The sequence below is a fragment of the Eptatretus burgeri genome, chromosome 8 (genome assembly GCF_056783735.1).
Source record: "Eptatretus burgeri isolate ZD-2024b chromosome 8, Ebu_testis_v1, whole genome shotgun sequence".
In the NCBI taxonomy this organism is placed as follows: Eukaryota; Metazoa; Chordata; class Myxini; order Myxiniformes; family Myxinidae; genus Eptatretus; species Eptatretus burgeri.
The window spans coordinates 49,496,976-49,518,928 of record NC_140968.1 but is presented as its reverse complement, the minus strand read 5'-3'; the positions used below and the strand labels follow the sequence as shown (position 1 = coordinate 49,518,928).

At 47.0% G+C, this 21,953-nt stretch overlaps 2 protein-coding genes across 2 annotated transcripts in view; one reads left to right on the top strand and one right to left on the bottom strand.

The window, feature by feature from the left end:
* The window catches only part of ZC3H7A (zinc finger CCCH-type containing 7A), a 139,112-nt gene extending 125,584 nt beyond the window's left edge, over nt 1-13,528 (bottom strand). Inside the window, exon 1 of the mRNA XM_085891973.1 lies at nt 13,397-13,528. The gene's annotated coding sequence lies outside the window, so the exon portion shown is untranslated. The remainder of the gene's footprint in view (nt 1-13,396) is intronic.
* An 897-nt stretch (nt 13,529-14,425) lies between these two features.
* The window catches only part of WBP2 (WW domain binding protein 2), a 30,632-nt gene continuing 23,104 nt past the window's right edge, over nt 14,426-21,953 (top strand). Inside the window, exon 1 of the mRNA XM_085891972.1 lies at nt 14,426-14,704. Coding sequence (XP_085748098.1) covers nt 14,646-14,704 — 59 coding nt within the window. The 5' untranslated portion in view covers nt 14,426-14,645. The remainder of the gene's footprint in view (nt 14,705-21,953) is intronic.

Genomic DNA, 21,953 nt, shown 5'->3' with positions numbered 1-21,953 from the left:
TAAAAGGAAGTGATTATTGTCAACACTTTCGACTTTACAGATATAATTGGAAATCAGCGGTGCTGCTGTGGTGACTGAGACATGGGGTGTACAGTACTGCACTGTACCAATCTCTGTGTCAACACTGAGTCAGGTGTAATCTCCCATGTAATTTTAATCAATTTGTTTGTTTTCTGTTATTATTGCCCTTAATGATTTTTAACAATGGCTCGCAAGAGGAAAACTGTTGCTCGTGGTGAACCAAGTGCAAAACAAACACTGGTATTTTCAAAGTACACCACCCCCATGCCAAATAAATAAATAAACCAAACAATCCTCCAGCGCGCGACATTGCCGGGGCACCACATGCTGCCGTGCAGCACGTGGAGACGGAATTGGGAGGGAGCGGTGTATAATAATCGATTGATTGACTGTGCAATTAAAATAAATAAAAATCGTAAAATAATTAATTTCTTAATCAGTTGGCTAATCGCATACCTAAACCACCAGCGTTTCATCCGAATTGGGAGCTTTGTGAAAATCAATTAATCGAAAAATGAATAATTAATCGATCAATCAATAAATCAAAAATACCCTTTACAGCCAAATTACTTGGTCACTGTCATGTCCAAATATCAGCTGCCTGGCTCAAAATACACCTGAGATATTGCCAGGATGAGAAATAAAATAAACAAGTGATGAATCGGTAATAAATCAATTAATTGATCAATCGAAAAATAAAAATATACAGTTTTTGCCAAAGCACATCTTCACTTTTGTCCCCAAATTTCAGCTTCCAAGCTCAAAGGATGGCCGAGATATCGCCCGGACAAGCAAACAAAAAAATATTACCCCCGGTTGGGGGTGACGGTCATCTCTGAAGCTCTGTAGATGTGGATCTCTGATCGGCTTAGAATGGCTTCAATTTTGTCTTGTCCTTTGGTTCAACGTGCAGACAAAAGCCCGGGAGTAAAAAGGATAGAAAACCTCAGAAATCAAACTACATTTCTGAGTTATCTGGAGATAGATTTTGAAAATGGTTGATTTGGAACATTTATGATCAATGTGTCTTCAAAAGGATAGAAACCAGACCTCAGAAATCAAACCGCATTTCGGAGTCATAAATGGTGGATGATATTTTGACAATGGATGATTTCACAAGTTTACAGCATCAGTGACCTTGACATTGACCTTCAATCAGGTCTAAAGTCATACCGTCGTGCATCACTCATCGACCCTTACCTACATATCAAGTTTCATCAAGATCGGGCGAAATTTTTTTGACCGTATCACATCGACGATTTTTCCAACTTTGAAGACACGCGACTCGATAACCAGGAAGAATTTTAAAAAACGGGCCCGACCAAATTTAGATATTGTTCTATATTATCAGAATCCGAAGGAATTTCGAAGATTGGATCATAAATGGCGGAGGAGATAGATTTTGAAAATGGACGATTTCGCAACTTTGGAGTGACCTTGACGTTGACCTTCAATCGGGTCAAAGGTCATACCGTCGTGCATCCCTCATCGACATCTACCCACATACCAAATATCAAGAAAATCGGAAGAAAAAAATGGGGACATACGTACATCGGGACTGGTTTTATTCGGTCATCTCTAACGAGATGACCGAAAAACAAACAGCGTGGAAACTGAGTACTCCCTTCCTTTGGCGCCCGGCGATGTCGTCATGCATCGCCGAGCTATGGAATTGGGCAGGAGCGGTGTACAAGTAGAGGCACATTCAAAGTACACTGCCCCCATACCAAATAAATAACAAATCCTCCAGCACGTGACATTGCCGGGGTGCCCAGCGATGCCGCCATGCAGTACGTGGAGATGGAATTGAGTGGGAGCAGTGTACAATAATTGATTAATTACATAATTAAAATATAATCGGAAAATAATTAATTTCTTAATCAATTGGCTAATAGCATACCTAAACCAGCACCGTTTCATCCGAATCTGTAGCTTTTTGAAAATCAAGCTTTTTTGATTGGGCGGCGTCAACCGCCCAATCGTGAGGAGGAACTTTCATGACAGCTTGTTGGCTCTCTTGATGAAGGGATCATACGCAAGAATTACCTCCCGTACGCTTCCCGCAACGAGAGTGGCTCTGCACCATTTTGGGAGCGGGTTCCCGCTGCGCAGGACGACGGGGCTCAACCCCAGAGATTATAAAAGATCACTTCTGGACCCGAAGCGAAATGCCAGAATAAAGGAGGGATTTTTCTTTTGCTTTATCTTTCCGCCTTCTCCTCTTTTGTGTCTGAGTGCGGAGGTGCCTGAAATAGGAATTTAGATTTAAGTTACCTCACGTCTTAATTTACTTCCATTATAACCGTTTATTAAAGCACTATTTATTTAATTTGCTGGTGTCTGTGTATCTGTTGTGGGTTCGAGATAAACCACCTTGTGCTGTGCATCCATCTGCTCCACCCTTGTTGCTGATCTTTCCCACCCATACCATAATCCCCAAGAATCTCGGCTGTAAGCCTCCAAGGGGAATTGCTTGGCCATCTGTCAAGGTAGAGGCAAAACCCACTGGACACAACACATACTTGTACCAATTTTTACTTAATTCCCTGAGCCCAGATTCAAAATATTGAATAATTCTGGCTGCCAGACCATGCGTCGGATCAGGTTGAAATTTAAAACATTTATTCTACATGTCTACTCAAACATAATTTTGAAGTTTCACATCGATTGATGAAGCGGTTCAAGAGAAAAATTATTTTTAAAAAAAAATCTCGTTCAAACCAATATGGCTGCCAGACAATGTGACCTATTAATTATTTGTGAACACCCTGGTATGTCAAAGGCTTGAGGAACATGTTTGGCCGAGGCCCCGCCCAGAAAGGGCGGACCCCATGAAGACCCTGTCCAATCGGGGCGGACGGTGACGTCTGTTTCACCGAGCCCCCACCCCGTTCGGGGAGGTCCATAAAAATACGATGCAATCCTCAGAGGGTAAGTTTTTTTGGAGGAGTCGAGTTGGTTGGTGTGCGTCGTGCGGTTTGAGCTGGAGTCTGTGGCGTTCGAGTGGAGTTCTGCATTTGACTGGCGTTCGTTGGAGTTTTCCTGGGTCCCGTCCGCGACCCTGATCTCCGCCCTGGGAATCCGACTGCTCCGCTCGGGTTCCTCCACGGGCACGAGCCCCACGCGTGTGACTGTAGGCTGAGCCGCACGACCATTAGCAGGTGCCGCACCGCGGAGCACCCCTCCCTTCAAGGTGCAGGTACCCAAGCGAACTGCGACCCCCAGCTCGTCTCTCCCTCTCTGTTGTGGGGGTCTTTTAATAAATCATCTGAGTGTGCGTCAGTGTGTGGGCCTGTCTTGTAAGTAGAAACTGTACAAGTGTTTTTGGACATTGTCAATTCTTGCTTGTATATTCCATGATAAGTCTTGCTCTGTGTCTTCTTTATTGTAAATAAACCATTATTAGAAATGTTCCCAGTTCATTTCAGTCCTTTCTTTCATTGGTCCAACATGGTTCAGATCTGAGTTTAGCCGAGTTTTTATACCCGATAATCTGCTCATCCCAGCCGGCGCGGCTTTGGCAGTTCCGCTCGACCGCACCCGAGCCGGAGTTGGTAGTCGGAACTCTACCGCAGTCGGTAGAGTGACCCGGTTCGAGCAAGACGTGACGAGGGGGTGGTTCCCCTGTAGACGACACCGCGTAGTTAATTAGGTAAATTGGTTCTTGACAAAAAGACCCTATGCTACGCGGTGGAGGTATTGGCGTCCATGGTCGGTTAAGCGACCCACCGCCTCACGGAATTATCCAAGAGGGATGGCCTACAATTCCGGAGAGTCTGGTAGGAGACGACGTAACCTCCCCCACCTTGTGGTCATTCTCGCCACCGGTCCCCGGCCCACAACAATATATTTCTCTGAAATTGCTTAGCCTTTCGATGCGACACTTTGCAGTGATGATCTAATACTGTTGCTGCAAATATTTTATTTAACAATGACCTCATCAGTTTCCAATTTTTTTTGTCCACTATCCGTATGTATGTGCTGACTTTACGTAAAGTAAAGTGTAAATGTGCTGACTGTAATATTTAACCGTTAGGTATTGTTTCATTTTTGAAGACCCCAGGGACTTAAATACAACACATAAAGGAAATCTGGAGCTTAGATATATCTGAAGTATTTTGTTTAGCTTGATTACCTCTCCCCTTGTATCAGTGGACAGGGAAATGCAGTGTTTGTGCAGCACGTTCAACGCCCCCCCCCCCACCCCTCCCCCTATTGTAACTCTTCTTTTTATAGATCTCCTGTCTTCTTACAATTCTTCTCATCTCTCCATCTATGCACCTCTTTACAGTGCATTCTCACACATAACCAACTGGCTTGACAAAACCAACATTACACCTACAAAACTCACATTACCAATCCGACCCATAAGAGCACTTCGGTACTGTGATGAAATAAAGGATGAAGTGACGCGCGATCACGTGTCGCGCAGCTCGCACACGGGACAGATAAAACCGAGATGCCGCGCGGTCGGTGGGATTGTCCCTTGGGCATTGTCATTTACGGCGGTGGTTCACTTGGTGTTCGTTGAATGGTGAGAATTGAGAGTATACCGGACTCCGTGCTTATGCTGGCTAATTGCTGATATATTTTGCGGTGATCGACTGCACATGTATTCCTTACTGCACATGTATTCCCTTTTGTGTCTGTAGAGACGGCTTCAATCAAGTGAAATAAAGCCTTATACTCTGAAGGTCTTTCTCTCGCATTCACTTCAATTTATTTCACTTGATCCCTTCGGCTGCCTCAACCGACTATGGACAAGATCTACAAGCCGGAGAGGTTTGATGCGGACCCCAACGCTACTGACTCGGAAATGAAGTGGTCCCATTGGTACCGCTCCTTCTCACACTATCTGACCATCATTGAAGAGGGAGCCGACAAATTGGCCGCACTTGTAAACCATGTCTCGCCAAGTGTATTCAGGCTCTTCTCGGAGTGTGACACCTACGACGCAGCGATCGACGTGCTGCGGGCGCTCTACGTGAAGCGCAAGAATGAGGTATACACAAGACATCTTCTCAACACACGCAGGCAAGAAGCCGGTGAGACAATCGATCAGTTCCTGCAAGCTCTGAGGCAGTTGGGCAAAGACTGCAATTTCCGGGCTGTAACCGCCGAGGAACATCGAGATGAAGCGACCCGAGAGGCGTTCATCCAGGGGCTCAGGTCAGCCCCCATACGGCAACGCTTACTGGAAAAAGCACAACCCAATCTTGAAATGGTATCTGACCAGGCCCGAGCTATGGATGCGGCACAGCAGCAATCTGAATCATATGGGACACCGATGCTGCTAATGAATGCTGCTACGGCGGATACTCAAAGAACTCCCCGGGATACCTCCAACACTGAGGATGGAGATAAACCCGAGGAATCGGATACCCAGACCTCGTCAAACTCCTCAGCAACTACTTCGGTTGGTAAATGTTTCTTTTGTGGGTATAAAAGACACCCCCGTAACAAATTCCCCGCCAGGGATGCCACATGCGTGAACTGTGACAAGAAAGGGCATTATGCCAGGGTATGCAAATCTACTCTTAGAAGAAATAAACCCACTTCTGCGGCCCTCTACTCACAAAAGAAAGTAACAGCAGCTTCACCGGGGAATCTATCCAAAGTTATCATCAACGTATGAATTAACGGGCATATGGCTGAGGCTCTGATTGATACCGGTAGCTCTGAAAGTTTCGTCAACAGCTCGCTAGTGAAGGGCAGGAAATGGTAGATCCACCCGACAGACAATACGGTATGCATGGCCTCCACATCACTACAGTCCAGCGTACGAGGGTACTGCAATGTTGAGTTGGACGTAAAAGGGAACACGTATCGGAATGTAAGGGTACTGGTGCTTCGTGATTTATGCGCAGATGTAATTTTGGGTCATAATGTCCTCAAGCAGCACACGAGCGTCGAAATACCCTTTGGAGGAAACAAACCTCGTCTAATTCTAAATGCTCTGACCACTGCAGAGGTATCGTCCCCCCTGCTGTTTGCTAACTTGTCGCCGGACTGTAAACCGATAGCGATCAAATCGCGACAATATACCACTGCCGATATGAACTTCATCACTTCTGAGACCAAGTGATTACTGGAAGAAGGTATTATAGAACCGAGCGATTCGCCATGGCGCGCACAGGTGTTGGTGACCACCAACCAGAACCATAAGAAACGAATGGTTGTCGATTACTCTCAAACGGTCAATCGCTTCACCCAACTCGATGCCTACCCTTTGCCGTGCATAGACGAGATGGTCGAACGCGTGGCCAACTACAAAATATTAAGCACCATCGATTCGCGAAGCGCCTATCATCAAATTCCCATTCGAGAGGAAGACAAACCTTCCATCGCGTTCGAGGCAGGTAGAGGCCTCTATCAATTTAAGAGGATCCAGTTCGGTGTCACTAGTGGAGTAGCTTGTTTCCAACGAGTTATGGACGACATCATCTCGGATGAAAACCTCAAAGACACTTTTGTTTACGTGGACAATGCCACGGTGTGCGGTAAGGATCGGGGGGAACATGATACGAATCTGGACAGATTCTTGAGCATTGCTAGAAAATATAATCTGACCCTCAACTACGAGAAATGCGTATTCTCAGCAAAGTCAATTGATCTTCTCGGCTACACAATAGCCGACGGCACGATTAAGCCCGATCCTGAACGATTGCGCCCACTCCGTGAGCTATCCCCACCCCATGACCTGCAGACATTGCGTCGAGTGATTGGGATGTTCTCGTACTACGCTAGATGGATCCCCCAATACTCTGAGAAAATACATCCCCTGGTGCATTGCAAAAACTTCCCACCAGATGCTGCTGTTGTGAAAGCTTTCCACAGCCTCAAAGATGATATCAGTAATTCCGTGGTATTATCGATCGACAGCACGGTGCCGTTCGTGGTGGAGACGGACGCTTCCGATCACGCGATCACCGCGACGCTCACTCAGTCCGGACGACCCGTCGCGTTCTTCTCGAGAACTCTCTCAGGAAGCGAGCAGAGACACTCGGCGATAGAGAAGGAAGCGTACGCTATTGTCGAAGCCCTACGTAAATGGAGACATTATTTACTGGGCAACCACTTTACACTCGTCATGGACCAGCGATCCGTTGCCTTCATGTTTGATGGGAAAAATAACGGGAAAATTAAGAACGAGAAAATAATGAGATGGCGGATAGATCTATCTTGTTATAGTTACGACATTGTTTATCGGCCCGGGAGGGAAAACCCTGCTGCAGACACCTTCTCTCGGGTCTACTGTTCGGCGACAACCGGTCGGGCTTTGCAAGACCTTCATGTGTCTCTGTGCCACCCAGGGGTAACCAGAATGGCACATTTTGTGCGCAGACAAAACCTTCCCTATTCTATCGAAGATATTAAACAAATGAGTGTTTCATGCCCTGCTTGTGCTGAACTAAAACCCAGATTCTATGGCGCGGCTTCTGGCAGATTGATCAAGGCCACTTCACCCTTCGAGAGACTAAATATCGACTTCAAAGGGCCCCTGCCGACTGAGACAGACAACAGATACATACTCACTGTTGTTGATGAGCACGGCATAGCAACTAGTCGAACGACGGGTTACAACCCACAGGGTAATGGGCAGGTGGAACGGTATAATGGAGTCATTTGGAAAGCCGTAACCCTGGCGCTGAAATCGAGAGGACTGGGCCCCGAGCGTTGGGAGGTTACCCTTCCCGATGCCCTGAATTCCATATGCTCTTTGCTCTGTACGTCCATCAATGCTACTCCGCACGAACGAATGTTTACTCACCAACGACGATATACTGGCGGCCAATCGGTGCCCAACTGGCTAACCTATCCGGGAACAGTGTTCATGAAGCGCCCGGTACGACAAAGCAAGTATGAACCAATGGTGGAGGAGGTCGAACTCATCGATGCTAATGCTGAGTATGCTCATGTTAGACTTCCTGATGGCAGGGAAACCACTGTGTCGGTTCGCCATCTGGCTCCCGCAGGTACTCCTCCCGCAGGTACTCCTCCATCTGACATTCCCTCCCCAGGTGTTTCCCCCTCAGGAACTCCTCCAACCGAGAATGGTGGCGACGGAGCTACCGCATTCCACCCGAGAGCGATCGAGGAGTCATCCCCGGCACGAGTCGAGGCTCCCCAAGAGGATCGGAAGCCTCCCTCAAGTGAAACCACCATTTACTCCCGGAGAGGTCGACGGATAAAACCCCCTCGACGACTCGATCTGTAAAGGGGATTATCGGCATCCTTCGTTGGCACCTTACCATGCTTCTATAACTCAAAATAATCCTCACTGCTTGAAATGTATGCTTCTGTAGTTTAAATAGTTCGCACTGCTTGAAATGTATGCTTCTATAGCTTTGAAGTAATCATGGTGCGTTAGTTGAGCCTCGAGTTACATTTTAAAGATGGGGAGAATGTGATGAAATAAAGGATGAAGTGACGCGCGATCACGTGTCGCGCAGCTCGCACACGGGACAGATAAAACTGAGATGCCGTGCGGTCGGTGTGATTGTCCCTGGGGCATTGTCATTTACGGCAGTGGTTCACTTGGTGTTCGTTGAATGGTGAGAATTGAGAGTATACCGGACTCCGTGCTTATGCTGGCTAATTGCTGATATATTTTGCGGTGATCGACTGCACATGTATTCCTTTTGTGTCTGTAGAGACGGCTTCAATCAAGTGAAATAAAGCCTTATACTCCGAGGGTCTTTCTCTCGCATTCACTTCAGGTACCACTTGATTCTATGCAGCTCCTGCATCGAAGTGCTTGGATGCTATTTGGTCCTACATGATGCCTGCACTGAGGGACTATGGGCTCAACAAAAGAGCACATGACAACAGGAGTGCATCAATGGGGAAAGCAGACCCGGGAATGAGCTGCGCCAACACTGCACAGGATCCAGTAGCACCCAAACGCTATGATGGGTTCAATGCTGGTCAGCCCTTGGGCCACGCCTCTGTCAAAGGGCATTATAAGTCTGGGCATCCCATGACTAGGTGTTGTATGCATCCAGGTAACACCAAGAACCAGACGAAGTCTTAGAGGAGCGATGCGGGTGAAGGGGCTCCACCGGGAGCGATCGAGCCAGCTGCTGAGCAAGCACCAACGAGCCGCAGAGATCTTTCCCTGGACATGCAGGCGGACACACAGATTCACACCATCTTTTTCTTACTACCCCTCCGCATAATCATTCACTTGGAACGCACAGAGTATTCAACAATTCCCCCCTCAACTCGTTCAGGGCAGGGTTATCGATTTGCATTCAGGATTTCCTCCATCACATTACGAAGCATTTACCCGCATCTCAGCCACCCCCTCCCCAGGGGCTCCTTTTTATGTTGGGACCAACGTCGGCCCACGAGGCTTACGTCAGGTGAGCAAGGGGTCACCAATAAGCCCAGTATTCTTCTTCTCTCTGGGTATCCCTCATACTTGTATAATTTCCTGGAATGACTGAAGCACCCATGTCTGTCGTTTCATGACAAGATGACCGTCGAAGGGGCTTGCATGCTAAGGGTAAGACTTTCTTTTGTGACATTGCATTGCTCGTTTGTTAACATGACCAATCGTTTCTAACCTGCCCGAGTATCTCTTTCTCCATTGGTTATACATAGTATGTAAATAGTACATGGGAGGTTTGACCCGCTGTTTTGCTCCGGTGAAAGACAGCTGACGTCCCACTTGCAGTTCCGCTCAGCCGTTCACGATTTATAGGAGTGGGGCGTCGAGAGCAGGGTTCCCAATCTGGGGGGATGAATTTGCCGGGAAGGTAATGCAGGAATCGGATACGAGGACCCTACCTAAATTATAGTCTCAGATGGTGTCCGTGGTTGCTCAGAACCCATCGTGCCTTGGAGTTATCTGCGGTTATTCGGCGTCAGGGTCAAAGGTAGTGAAGCGGGTCAGAGAAGCCCCTCATGACCTGGCTGGCAAACCCGGAACATGTATTATTCCAGAGTAAAACAATGTAAAACTAAAGTCGCCAGAATGTGGCAACAGTAAAAGGTGGTGATAGGTACAGACTTCACAAAAGTTGTACCATGTAGGATTTGTGTGTTTTGGTCATAGTCTTCTTTTAGTCCAAAACACTGTCAAATCAGTTTATCGTCACAACTCAAAAAGGTCGACATGCACAGCAAACTGCCTTTTGCCACGTCTGTAAATGATTCCCAGGCACACACGTTGAGGTTGCCGGTTCCCCGTCATCAAATACCATCAAAGCCCTCCAAGAGGAAAATGGTGCATCGATGTAAGATGGATGAGTCCAAAGAATTGGGAGGGGGGGAGTGAGGAGGGATGATAACACTGAACAACAAATTTCAAATTTTTTTTTTACTGGAGATGTGTAAAGTGATTAAGACTAATTTGGGTACGCTGATTTCAAAAATCATAACCGTTTTGCTGTATCACGTCAGGATTTTCAGGAACAGAAATATTCCCATTGCCTAGAAGTCAGGATTTCAATGAAATTTACATATGTCTTTAACATGTCTATTTCGTACAATTGTTGTTAACTTGTGTTATATTTCTTTCTTTCAGATAAAGATGAGTAGGCGTTCCTGTACCAATCATCCTGACAACTTCTGTTATGTCTGTGGTCGGTATACCAAAAAAGATCAACAGCGAAGTATATCTACAGCAGTGAAAATGAAGGCCGCCTACTTTCACTACTTCAGGTGTAAGGTGGGGGACCAAGAACAGAGCTGGGCACCACACATCTGCTGCACAAGCTGTCACACAACCTTGACTCAGTGGTTTGTGGGCAAGCGCGCAAGCATGCCATTTGCGGTGCCCATGATATGGCGTGAGCCGCAGAATCATCATGATGATTGTTATTTCTGCTGCACAAGCATCGCCGGCTTCAACAAGAAGAATAAAGGTCACATCAAGTATGCTGACTGCGTCTCTGCTCGTAAACCTGTGCCTCATGATGACGAGAACCCCGTTCCAACACCTCCAGCTGATCAGAACATAGCTGTAAGCAGTGGTGAAGAGGATGGTGATGATGAACCTTTTGAACCCGACACTCAAGAATCACACCTTCTGAACCAGGGAGACTTAAATGATCTTGTAAGAGATCTCTCGCTGTCAAAGGCGAAGGCAGAGCTGCTTGGATCAAGGCTGCAGCAGTGGAATCTACTTGAACCTAACACCAAGATATCCTTGTTCAGAGCACGTCACAGAGACATGGCTGAGTTCTTTGAGATGGAAGACACGATGACATTCTGCAGTGACATCAACGGTCTGTTGAAAGAACTTGGGTGTGATCACGATCCTGCAGACTGGCGCCTCTTCATCGACTCGGGGAAGAACAGCTTGAAGGCTGTTTTGCTCCACAATGGCAACGAGAAACCATCAGTCCCACTGGCTCACGCGTTCGGCATGACAGAGACCTATGAGACTATGCGGCAGCTGCTTGATTCCATCAAGTACAATGACTTCAACTGGCACATCTGCGGAGACTTGAAAGTGGTGGCGCTGTTGTTAGGGCTGCAGTCAGGCTACACGAAATACATGTGCTTCCTTTGTCTCTGGGATAGCAGAGACGACAAGAATCACTGGACAAAGAAAGATTGGGAAGAGCGAAAAGAGCATGTACCTGGTCGACACAACGTGAAGCATGTCGCCCTTGTCGACCCAGCCAAGGTTTTCCTTCCACCACTCCACATAAAGCTCGGCTTGATGAAAAGTTTTGTACGGGCAATGGATCTGAATGGGCGTGGGTTTTTATACCTCAAGGTAAAGTTTGGCAACACCTTGTCGGAGGCCAAGATCAAGGCTGGTGTCTTTGTTGGACCGCAAATCCGACAGATTATGAAGGACGAAACTTTTCCGACAACTCTAAACCCCAAAGAGCTGGCAGCGTGGAGGAGCTTCAAAGCTGTGACGGACAACTTCTTGGGGAACGAGCGCGCGGACAACTATGAAGAAATAGTGCAGCAGCTGCTGGAGTCCTTCAGGAAACTTGGCTCCAGGATGTCCCTGAAAATCCATTTCCTACACCAGCACCTGAACTTCTTCCCTGACAACTTGGGAGCAGTCTCGGACGAGCACGGCGAGCGATTCCACCAAGAGATTTCACTCATGGAGACGCGTTACCAAGGGCGGCACAACCCGAACATGATGGGCGATTTCTGCTGGTTCCTGCATCGTGAAACTGACACAGAGCAGCACAAACGCAAAGCCAAATGCCTAAAGCATTTTTAATTACATTCTAGTGGAGTTTTTCTGTAATTTCTATAATTTTGAAACATTCATGATGAAATAAATGAATAAATGAATTTTTGTAAATTTCATTGAAATCCTGACTTCTAGGCAATGGGAATATTTCTGTTACTGAAAATCCTGACGTGATACAGCAAAACGGTTATGATTTTTGAAATCAGCGTACCCAAATTAGTCTAAATCACTTTACACATCTCCAGTAAAAATTTTTTGTTGTTCAGTGTAATGTGTGTTATGTAAAACACAATGACCGGTTAATACAAAATAGTTTACTAAATTATAAATAGGCAAACAAACATAATACGTTACGTAAGGAAATTACCAGACCAGGAATCAAAACTAGGTCCTCTGGTGAACCGTTCCAGTGCTCTGCCATCTGAACTATCTGGGTGACCCACCAGCTGAGCAACGCAATCCTCCCACATATTGGGTGGTCGCAAGACGACCCTATCTCAGGTTTTCCGTCTGTTTGTTTGTATGTTATGGACAGCTCTGGAGGCCAGAGGAGTCAACCGATTTTGATGAAACTTGATTGGTAGGTTCATACCAGGATCCAGTTGTATGCTTTTGAGCACCGTTGCTATGGACACCACCGTAGCCTAGCAACGGGACTCTGAAATAAATAAATAAAAATCCGAAAAAAAATATTTTTTCGAAAATCAAAAATCGGCTTCCGCGCTTTTATGCGCACTACAATCAACCTGTTTGTCAAAAAAATTTCAGCCCGATCCGTCAAAAAACTGTATGACTAGTATGCAATTATGTAGCGACCACCCATGTCGCCTACCGGCTTGTCTTAAACGCCACTCTCTCCCCCCCCACTGCTTCCGGGACACTCACTGCCAACCAAAGGAAGGTTCGTGCCTGTGAATCACCGGGATGACAGTTTATAGCTGCGTCGGGATTCGAACCCAGGCTGGACAGCTTCGAGCGAGTGTGTGTGCGTGTGCGTGTGCGTGTGCGTGTGTGTGTACCTATATTCCTGAGGCCATCCTATGCCAAATACCGATACCGACTGTCGAAGTCGGAACGCGCAAACACACGGGACAAGGCCGAAATAAGCGGGGGAAAAAAACGTTAAAAATTCAAGACTACAACGGAGATGAGAACCTGAAAAACGGACGTCATAATAGTTAAAAACGGGTCTCGTTAACGTACCTCAATTTCCGTCCAAAAGAGCAAACAAACCTCGCCCCGTAAACGTCAAACAAACAGAGCACACTCTCCGGGGATCTCCGCGAATGGTGCACGTGACGGCCGCTGGGCGGTGTTGAAAAGAACGCGATAAAAATGCAGGTCGTGCTGCGCTTTTCAAAAATATTATTATTATTATTATTATTATTATTCGGATTTTACATCGAATTAAACAACGTTTTACAGGTGTACGTGGATTGAGGTACGATGAAAAGCTTCATTCGCCTTTAAAATTTTCACTTTATATTTTTAGTGCGAAAGAACGTCCGAAATTGGGAAACTCAACCTCGCTTACCAGAACTTTCCTACACAGCTTAAAATTGGACAGATTACCCGCCATGCAAATCTTGACGGTTCGTTACAGAGGAATACGTAAATAAACAAATATGACATAAACAATAATAAATACGGATCGAAATATCATTGCATAGATTGTTAAACTTCTTCATCGGATTTCGGATTGCGTTCGAAAAAAAAAATATTGGTAAATAATGTTGTGAATCATAAAATGGATGGTATTTTTTTTAATTTTTCGGCTTCATATTAAATTGTTTTTATTATTAATGTGTGATTTTTAGGATTTCATATAAAAGCATTTCTTCTTGCTTTATTCTATTTGGTCAGATGGACGAATGTTTATTTACGGTAAACAAGATGAAGATGATGAAGAAGGTGAGCTGATACGCAAGAAGAGGCCGTTGGAGCCATCAAGGCTTCGCAAAAATAACCGGAATGTTTTTACCTCTGACGTCAATGCTGAGGTGTGTTCACGAAGTTTCATGTGGAGGGCGCTCGCCAAGCGGCTTAAGCACTCCGTTCGAAGCCGTTGATAAGGAACAGCCGGCTTGGCAAGCGCTCGCTATCTGCTTGGTAACTGACCACACCCGAGCTCTTGGTCACGCTGTTGTTGCATTCTTCCTTTGCTGCTGTTTTATTTATTTTCCTCCGTGGCGGTGCAACAACGGCAGTTTCGAAGGCGGTTTAAAATCCCGGTTCGTTTTTCTATTTTCCTCTTTCTCTCGGTATCGGGTTTTTCTCTCAGAACAAGCAGAACCTGTACTAAATTAAACGCCAAGATCTGAATAAATATTGATCCGAACACAGCCGAGCGTGCGAATGCAATCGAAAGAAATAACCGATCTGAGCCGGGTTTGCATCATATACGCGTCACTTCCGGAAAGTTTGTCGCGCGTCACGTGAGCCGAGATTGGCGATGGCGTTGAACAGGAACCACGGTCAGGCCGGTGGCGTCATCGTAAACAACAACGAACCGTACGTGCACGGAAAGTTTTCGTATCCCGTGTCTGTGATTGTTGAGTTTTTCAGGAAGAAACCTCAATGCTTGAATTGTCTTTGATAATAATGAAATTGCGACATTGTGGACGTGAGGGGAGTGCAATTTGTACCACAGAGTTGAGCTGTTGAGTGTAGGATGTGGTGCAAGTGGGAAGATCCGCATCCAACCCGAACCTGTGGATGGGTCATGGTATCCGGTGTTGGTGAAGCACAAGCATGATGGTCCGAATGGCGTCTTCCTTTGTTAAAATTCCTTCTTTTTCCTTGTCCGAGTAATTGTCATGAGTGACGGGGTTAGAATATATATATTGTTATGAATCTGACAGCCATGAGCACTCAATATTCAGGTCCCCGGAGATCAGTTGTTTCGATCAGTATGTGAAAAGTTGGCATCCCTCCCCTATGTCTAACGGGAACTGAGTGTATGTGCGCTGTGAGTTATTTTGTAGTTAGATTCTTATATTCCCCAACAACAACAACACCATCCTCCCCGGCTACCTTCCACCATCGGCCTTTCTGACGCGCATACGTGCCGAGCACCTGTGGGTGGAGTTCCATTGGCAACATTGGCTCAGCTCCAGGGTCGAACAAGACGTGTTGCCTTAAGCCAATGGGCAAAGCGCGAGCGACGTACGCCGCGTTCTGGCCAATGCGGAGGCACGTCACCCGAAGAAGGAGGAATGCCTCGAGGGGGGGGGAACGGGCCGCGAGGATGCTCGCCACGCCCCCTAGACAAATCGCGAACGGCGAGTGGATCGCTTGAGACGAACCGGCCAATGCAGAGACACTTTGCCCGAAGGAGGAATACCTCTCAGGGGGGAACAAGCCGCGAGGATGCTCGCCACGCCCCCTAGACGAATCGCGAACGGCGAACGGATCACTTGAGACGAACCGGCCAATCCGGAGACGAGTTGCATCGGGGGTGGGGGGGGGTGGTTAAGAGAAGTGTGGGTGTGCGCAAAGAGGTCTTCTTTTTCCCTTCAGCCTGTCCCGCGAAGGATCGCGTGCCTGCGAGTCTGTCCCGCTGAGAATCGCTTGCCTGTCTTGTCTGCTGACCATGCTGTCTCGTCGCTTGCTGGAGGAGCGTGCTGGAGTCCGACGCTACCCTCCGTACCCGGTGCTTGCATCGGCATCAAGTTGCGGGTTCGAGTCCTGCCGAGCCGGATCGTCAAGGGCCGCACGAGGCGGGAAGGTCTAAGCTAGCTTCTTACCTCCAGCTCACCTTCCCTCCGAGCTGGGGGTATCAATAAAGACCCGACGGGGTCCATTTCTTTTTGGAGGTGTGTGTCTGGTGCGGGCCAATCCTTTTAGTATCACCTGTATAAGTGCTTGTCTATAAATTTCCATTTATTTATATTCAGATAACTCTGCCATTGCGTGCTCCGCTCGTCCCCCAATTATTGTAATAAATTCCCCTCTTGTTGAATGTCCCAGCTCGTTCCCTGTCATTTCTTTTATTGGCTTAGCACGGTGTGTGTTGAGAAATAGCAAGGCAGTCAATTGTTCATTTGGACCGACACGCCTCGGTAACCATCCACTCTGGTTACACACGGTTCGAGCACGGTAAGTGCTCGTCCCGCTCGAGGACTGTCAAGGGTGTAAATTCCCCGGTAGCTTTCCCGCGTGGGTAATTCGGTATATTGAAGTTTGGCAATTAACCCTACCCCACGCGGTCGAATTATTGGCGATTCATGGTCCTGTAAAGGAACCCGTGCCTTCCGGACTTATCCAAGGGTCACGACCTAAATTCCGGTGTGTTCGGTGGAGCCGACTCTACTGCTCCTTCTAGCGGTCGTGCTCGCCACCGAGACCCGTCCCCACAACAATATATCGTAGTGGAGCTGCTGTACAGACAGATACACGAGACAAACAGAGCCAGTGAGTGAGCTTGAGGTAAGTGCCGTCACTTCTCAGGGCACTCTGGGTACCAGCAACGTCACAACAATTGCACTCAGTGTGGCATTTCCCCCTCCAAATGGATCCCAACCTTTGGGGATTGTCCGTGCTCCAGCTTTTTAAATGCTGAGCATCGAGCAAGGAAACTGCACGTACCATTTTAAATCTTTGGTACGACGCAGCCGGGGTTTCCACTGCTGACTTCCCAGACTCTGAGCAGACCCTCTAACATCGAACCATTACACTACCGAATTGGAGTTTTTTTTTATTTTTTATTTTTGTATACCTTGGTCGAGGCTCGTATGAGAGCTAACACACAACTCACAGCAAGGAGGCATGAGACAAGAGGGGCGGGAGTGGAAGGGACAAAACAGTGGGGAACAGACACATTAGGTGAACTGTGGAAGGGAGAGGGATGGGGATGGGACGGGGAACATGGCGAAGAGAAGATGGACATTTCGGGGACTTTCAGGAAGGAAAGCAGGAGAAATGAAGGAAGTGGGCTTGGGTGGATTATCGGGGGTAGAAAAGATCAAGGATTTGGATGGGGGAAGATAAGAGGTGGTGGTGAACAGCTGTTTTGAAAGCCTGGAGGGAAGAATGGGAAAGAATAGAGTGAGGAAGTTTATTCCAAAGGCGGGTAAAAAGAGGAATGAAAGAGTGAAGATGAGCAGTGATTCGTGATTTTGGTAGTTTTACCAGAAGGGGGTTGTTGGCGGACCTTGAGCGCCCTGTGGAAATGTGGTGGGGACAAATCGCAGAGAGAGCAGGTGGGCAAGGCTGGAGAGGAGTCGGTAGAAGACAGAAAGACCACCGACCAACCTGCGGTGATTGAGTGAGAGGCCCAAAGACTCAGCTTCATTGCGGGAGATGCCGATTATCTTAAATGCCCTGGTTTCGACAGCGTGAAGCCGAGAAAGGTGGGAGGCAGGAGCACCAGCCCAGAGGGGAGAGCAGTACTCCATCAGGCTACGGACAAAAGCTTTGTAAGTGGTCAGGAGCTCAAGAGGGCCGAGGAAGGACTTAGCACGACGGAGGATTCCCAGTCGGCGACTGGCTTTTGAGACGAGGTTGGAAATGTGGCTTTCCCAGGAAAGGTCATGGCAGATAGTGAGACCTAGAAGCTTGAAAGAAAAGACTTCTTCCAGAGGATTGTTGAGAAAGTGGATGGGGGGGTTTGTAAACGGTCCTTTCGAAGAGACATAGTGAGAGTGTGAGATTTGTCTGGATTGAAAGACATGTTCCACGTGTTGGACCAGTTTGTGATTTTATCCAGATCTGCAGTGAGCGAAGAAGCTGCTGCTTGCCGGTCTGAGGGATGACAGATGGTACGGCAGAGGGTGGAGTCGTCGGCAAAGAGAAATAGAGGATTTTCCAGAGAGTCCGAGAGATCATTGATGAAAACCAGAAAAAGAACAGGGCCCAGAACGCTACCTTGAGGAACTCCAGCCTGCACAGGAAGAGGGGATGAAAGAACTCCATTTAGGGCCACACGTTGACTGCGACAGGAGAGGAAGTCTGCGAGCCATGAGTGGAGATGGCCTTGAATACCATGGGAAGAGAGTTTGGTGAGCAGGGCAGGGTGCCACACTGTGTCAAAAGCACGTGATATGTCCAGGGATACGGCTCGGATTTCCTGTCTGGCATTGAGGACCTCCATCCATTGATGGGAGAGCAGAAGCAGCATATCCAGGGTAGAATGACCTGGTCTGAAACCAAATTGATGATTGGAAATCAAGCCATTGGAGAAGAGGAAGGATTTCATGTCTGAAGTGATGATGGATTCCATCACCTTGCTGATGATTGGGAGAAGGCTGATTGGTCTGTAGTTACAGGGATCTGTTTTTGCACCTTTTTTATGCAGGGCAGTGATGTTAGCAGATTTCCAAGCAGATGGCAGATGACCTTGGGCAAATGAGAGGGTGAATAGAACAGAGAGAGGGTGAGCAAGAGCAGAAGAGCAGGCTTTGAGGACACGTGGGCTGATGCCGTCTGGACCGGTTGCAGAATCTGACTTGAGGTTTGAAAGCAAGCTCTCCACCTTGTCAGGAGAAAAAGATACAGAGTCCAGGGACAGTTGGGTGCGACTGGGTAAAGTGGGTAGAGATAGTGATGGGTTTTGGACACAAGATTTAGCTGCAAACACCGAGTTTAGACATTCAGCTTTATCACGTGTGGAATCAGCAGTGCGGCCATTTGAGGTAAGGGAGGGGATGGAGGGGGAACATACACCAGAAACAGATTTGATTAAACGCCACCAGGATTTTGAGGAGGGAGAGAGGTTTGAGAGTTCAGACTTGAGATGAGAAAGATGTTGTTTTCTGGCTCTCCTGAGGGTAGATACACACTTGTTCCGAGCTTTGTGGAAAGAACTGAGATTGCCCTCAGTTGGGTTTGCTTTCCATGAGGCAAAGGCAAGTTGTTTCAGGACAACTGCCTCGCCACAAACTTCAGTAAACCAAGGGCGGGAGGAAGGGTAAGACAACTGAACACGAGAGGGGATAAATCTGTGCATGAGGGAGAGCAAGTTTCTTTGAAAGAATTCCCAGGATGAGTTGATGTTTGAGAAAGTAGTGATAGGAGACCAGTCTGTAAGTTTGATGGCTGCTCGGAGACCCTGCCAGTCGGCTTGAGTGAAATGCCAGACTCGACGGCGGTGAGGTGGTTCTCTGATAACAGCCAGAGAGATGTCCACTTTGACAAGGACGTGGTCAGAAGAACCAATTGGAGCGAAGGAAGAGCAGCAGATATTGTCAGGGAAATTTGTCAAAATCAGATCCAGAAGAGATGGAGTACCATTGGTTGAGATCCGGGTCGGGAAGTTGACCGATTGAGTCAGTCCCAATGAGTCGCAGAAAGCTTTTGCTGAGGTGCCATGGCAGGTGAGAGAGGTACTCACACCTAGCCAACTGACGTGATGACAATTGAAGTCACCACATAAGAGGAAGAGAGAGTTTGGATGAGAAGATAGAAGATGGTCCATGTTTTCGGATAGTGAGGTGTAGATGGAGTCATCACTGTTCGGTGGACGGTACAGTACACATATAAACATGAGGTGGGAGTGGAGGGGAAGCCGAAGCCAGAGGTATTCCTGGGGGTGTGGGGGAGTGAGAGCAGTGCATGGAGAGTGAGGAATAGAGTCTTTGATGAAGAGAGCAACACCTCCACAGGACGAGGCTCAGGTCTGTCATACCGTAAGAGGGAGTAACCAGGGAGAGATACTTGGGAGTCAGACACGTCTTGGGAGAGGAATGTTTCTGTTAGGCAGATAATGTCTGGTTTGTCAGTGGCAACCTGTATGGAAAGATCTGAAAGGTTTGAGCGAAGGCCCCGGATATTTGAGGTCCACACTTTTAATGAAGAGGAAGGGGAGGAGGCTTTGGGTGCAGGAGGTGGAGGGGGAGGGTAGGACAAGGGACGAGGGGGGCAGGTAAGGAGGGTTGCTGAAGGAGTGTGGGGTATTGCAGAATAGCGAGGGGAGGGGGCCGAATGAGGAGGAGAAAAGGCTCTGTGGTGCTGGGGGAGAGGGGGGACAAGAGACAAGGAAGAAGGCAGTTGAGGATTTGAGGAGGTGGAGTGAAGAGATGGAGGTGAGAGGGCAGTGGAGGGAGGCAGGTTGGTGGATGAGAGGGGGAAACTTTGAGAAGGAAGAGTGAGGGGGATGAAAGGTGGGAGAAAGGTGAGGGGGAATTTTTGAGAGAGGTGAGAGGGAGGCTTGGAGGGAGAAGAGTGGGATGGTTGCTTTGAGAGTGAGAGTGAGAGTGAGGGGTGAGGGGGGTGAGTTGGCACTGAAGTTGGAAAAAAAGAATGGTTGATGGAAAGCGAGCATCCATGGTAAACTGTGGTTTTTAAAAGTTTTAGGTCAGAGATGCGATTTAACACAATTCTTGATGGATGCAATGAAGGCGAATTCAGAGCATGGAGAGAAGAAGCGCTGTAATAGTTGGATTTTTTAGGCAAGGAATAAAGGAGAGGTCGAAATGAGAGCAGTCTGTTAAAATAGCAGAAGAGTAGTGCATTGTGAAACAGTAAAGAGTACCACATGTGTGAGAGAGGAAGATGAAGCATTATAAGATCGTTTTTGTAGTTAAAAATAATGTATGAGAGAGTTCAACAGATTAGGTCATGGAAGTGTAAAAAAAAAAAAAATCGAGGAAGAAGACGAGGAAGTTCAGAGGAAGAAGACGAGGAAGTTCAGAGGAAGAAGCAGAATCGGGAGAAGGTGAGCGTGTTGTTGTTGTTGTTGGGTATATATATATATATATATATATATATATATATATATATATATATTTTGTTGTTAATATTAATGTATGAGAGAGTTCAACAGATTAGGTCATGGAAGTGTAAAAAAATAAAAAAATCGAGGAAGAAGACTAGGAGGAAGTTAAGAGGAAGAATAAGAATCGGGAGAAGGTGAGCATGTTGTTGTTGTTGTGGGGTATTTTTTTTTTTTTTTTTTTTTGAGATACGAAAGAGATTAGTTGGGAGAATGGGGGATGTTTGGAAAGTGGGGAGGATCAAAATTGAAGGTAATGGGGAGGATAGAAATTGAAGGTAATGGGGAGAAAAAACAAACAAAAGTCTATATTTATTATTATTATTTTGCTATAATCCTGGCTCAATGCCCCACTCTTTGTGAAAGGTACCATGAGTCTTTCACCTCCACACTTGAGTGCCAACAAACGTATAGCTGTTGAACTTGCATTGAAGCGTTTCTCCACCATCCATCCAGCCATTGGGACCATACTATGTGCAGAGCGTTGGTGCTGCCTAAGCAGTCTACTTGGCTATTGGGCACAATCCTGAACTCCGACACAGGATACCAGCAATCTGACACTCATTTTTCCGACCCCGGAAAGATGACTGGCAGAGTCAACCCCACCTGGTATAAATTCAACAGCCGAGTGGGATTTGAACTCAGGATCCTCAGATCTCAAGCCCACCCACTACCCTAACCATTGAGCCAACACCAGACATGAGGATTGAAGGCTGCTCTGAATGCAAGTATTGAAAGTAGTTTTTTGTCATGTTTGCTTCTTGTACATTCACAAGTACCGCATCGATGATATTCGATTTGGGGTGAGTTGAGCAGGGAACCATGTCGACCAAGTGCCTTGTTCGATGCATATGAGGGGAGAGCAAGTTCTCAAATGTTGTACTCTTAGATTTTCAATTCCATAAACTGAGTTTTTGTGTATTTCGGCCCTCAAACTAAGTACTATTTGTATTCCAACAGGGGTTGTTTGGTGCCTGACAATGTTGCATGAAGTTCCCAAAATAATTTCAGACTAAGATTTGTGATTAATCCATTGTAGTGATAAATAAT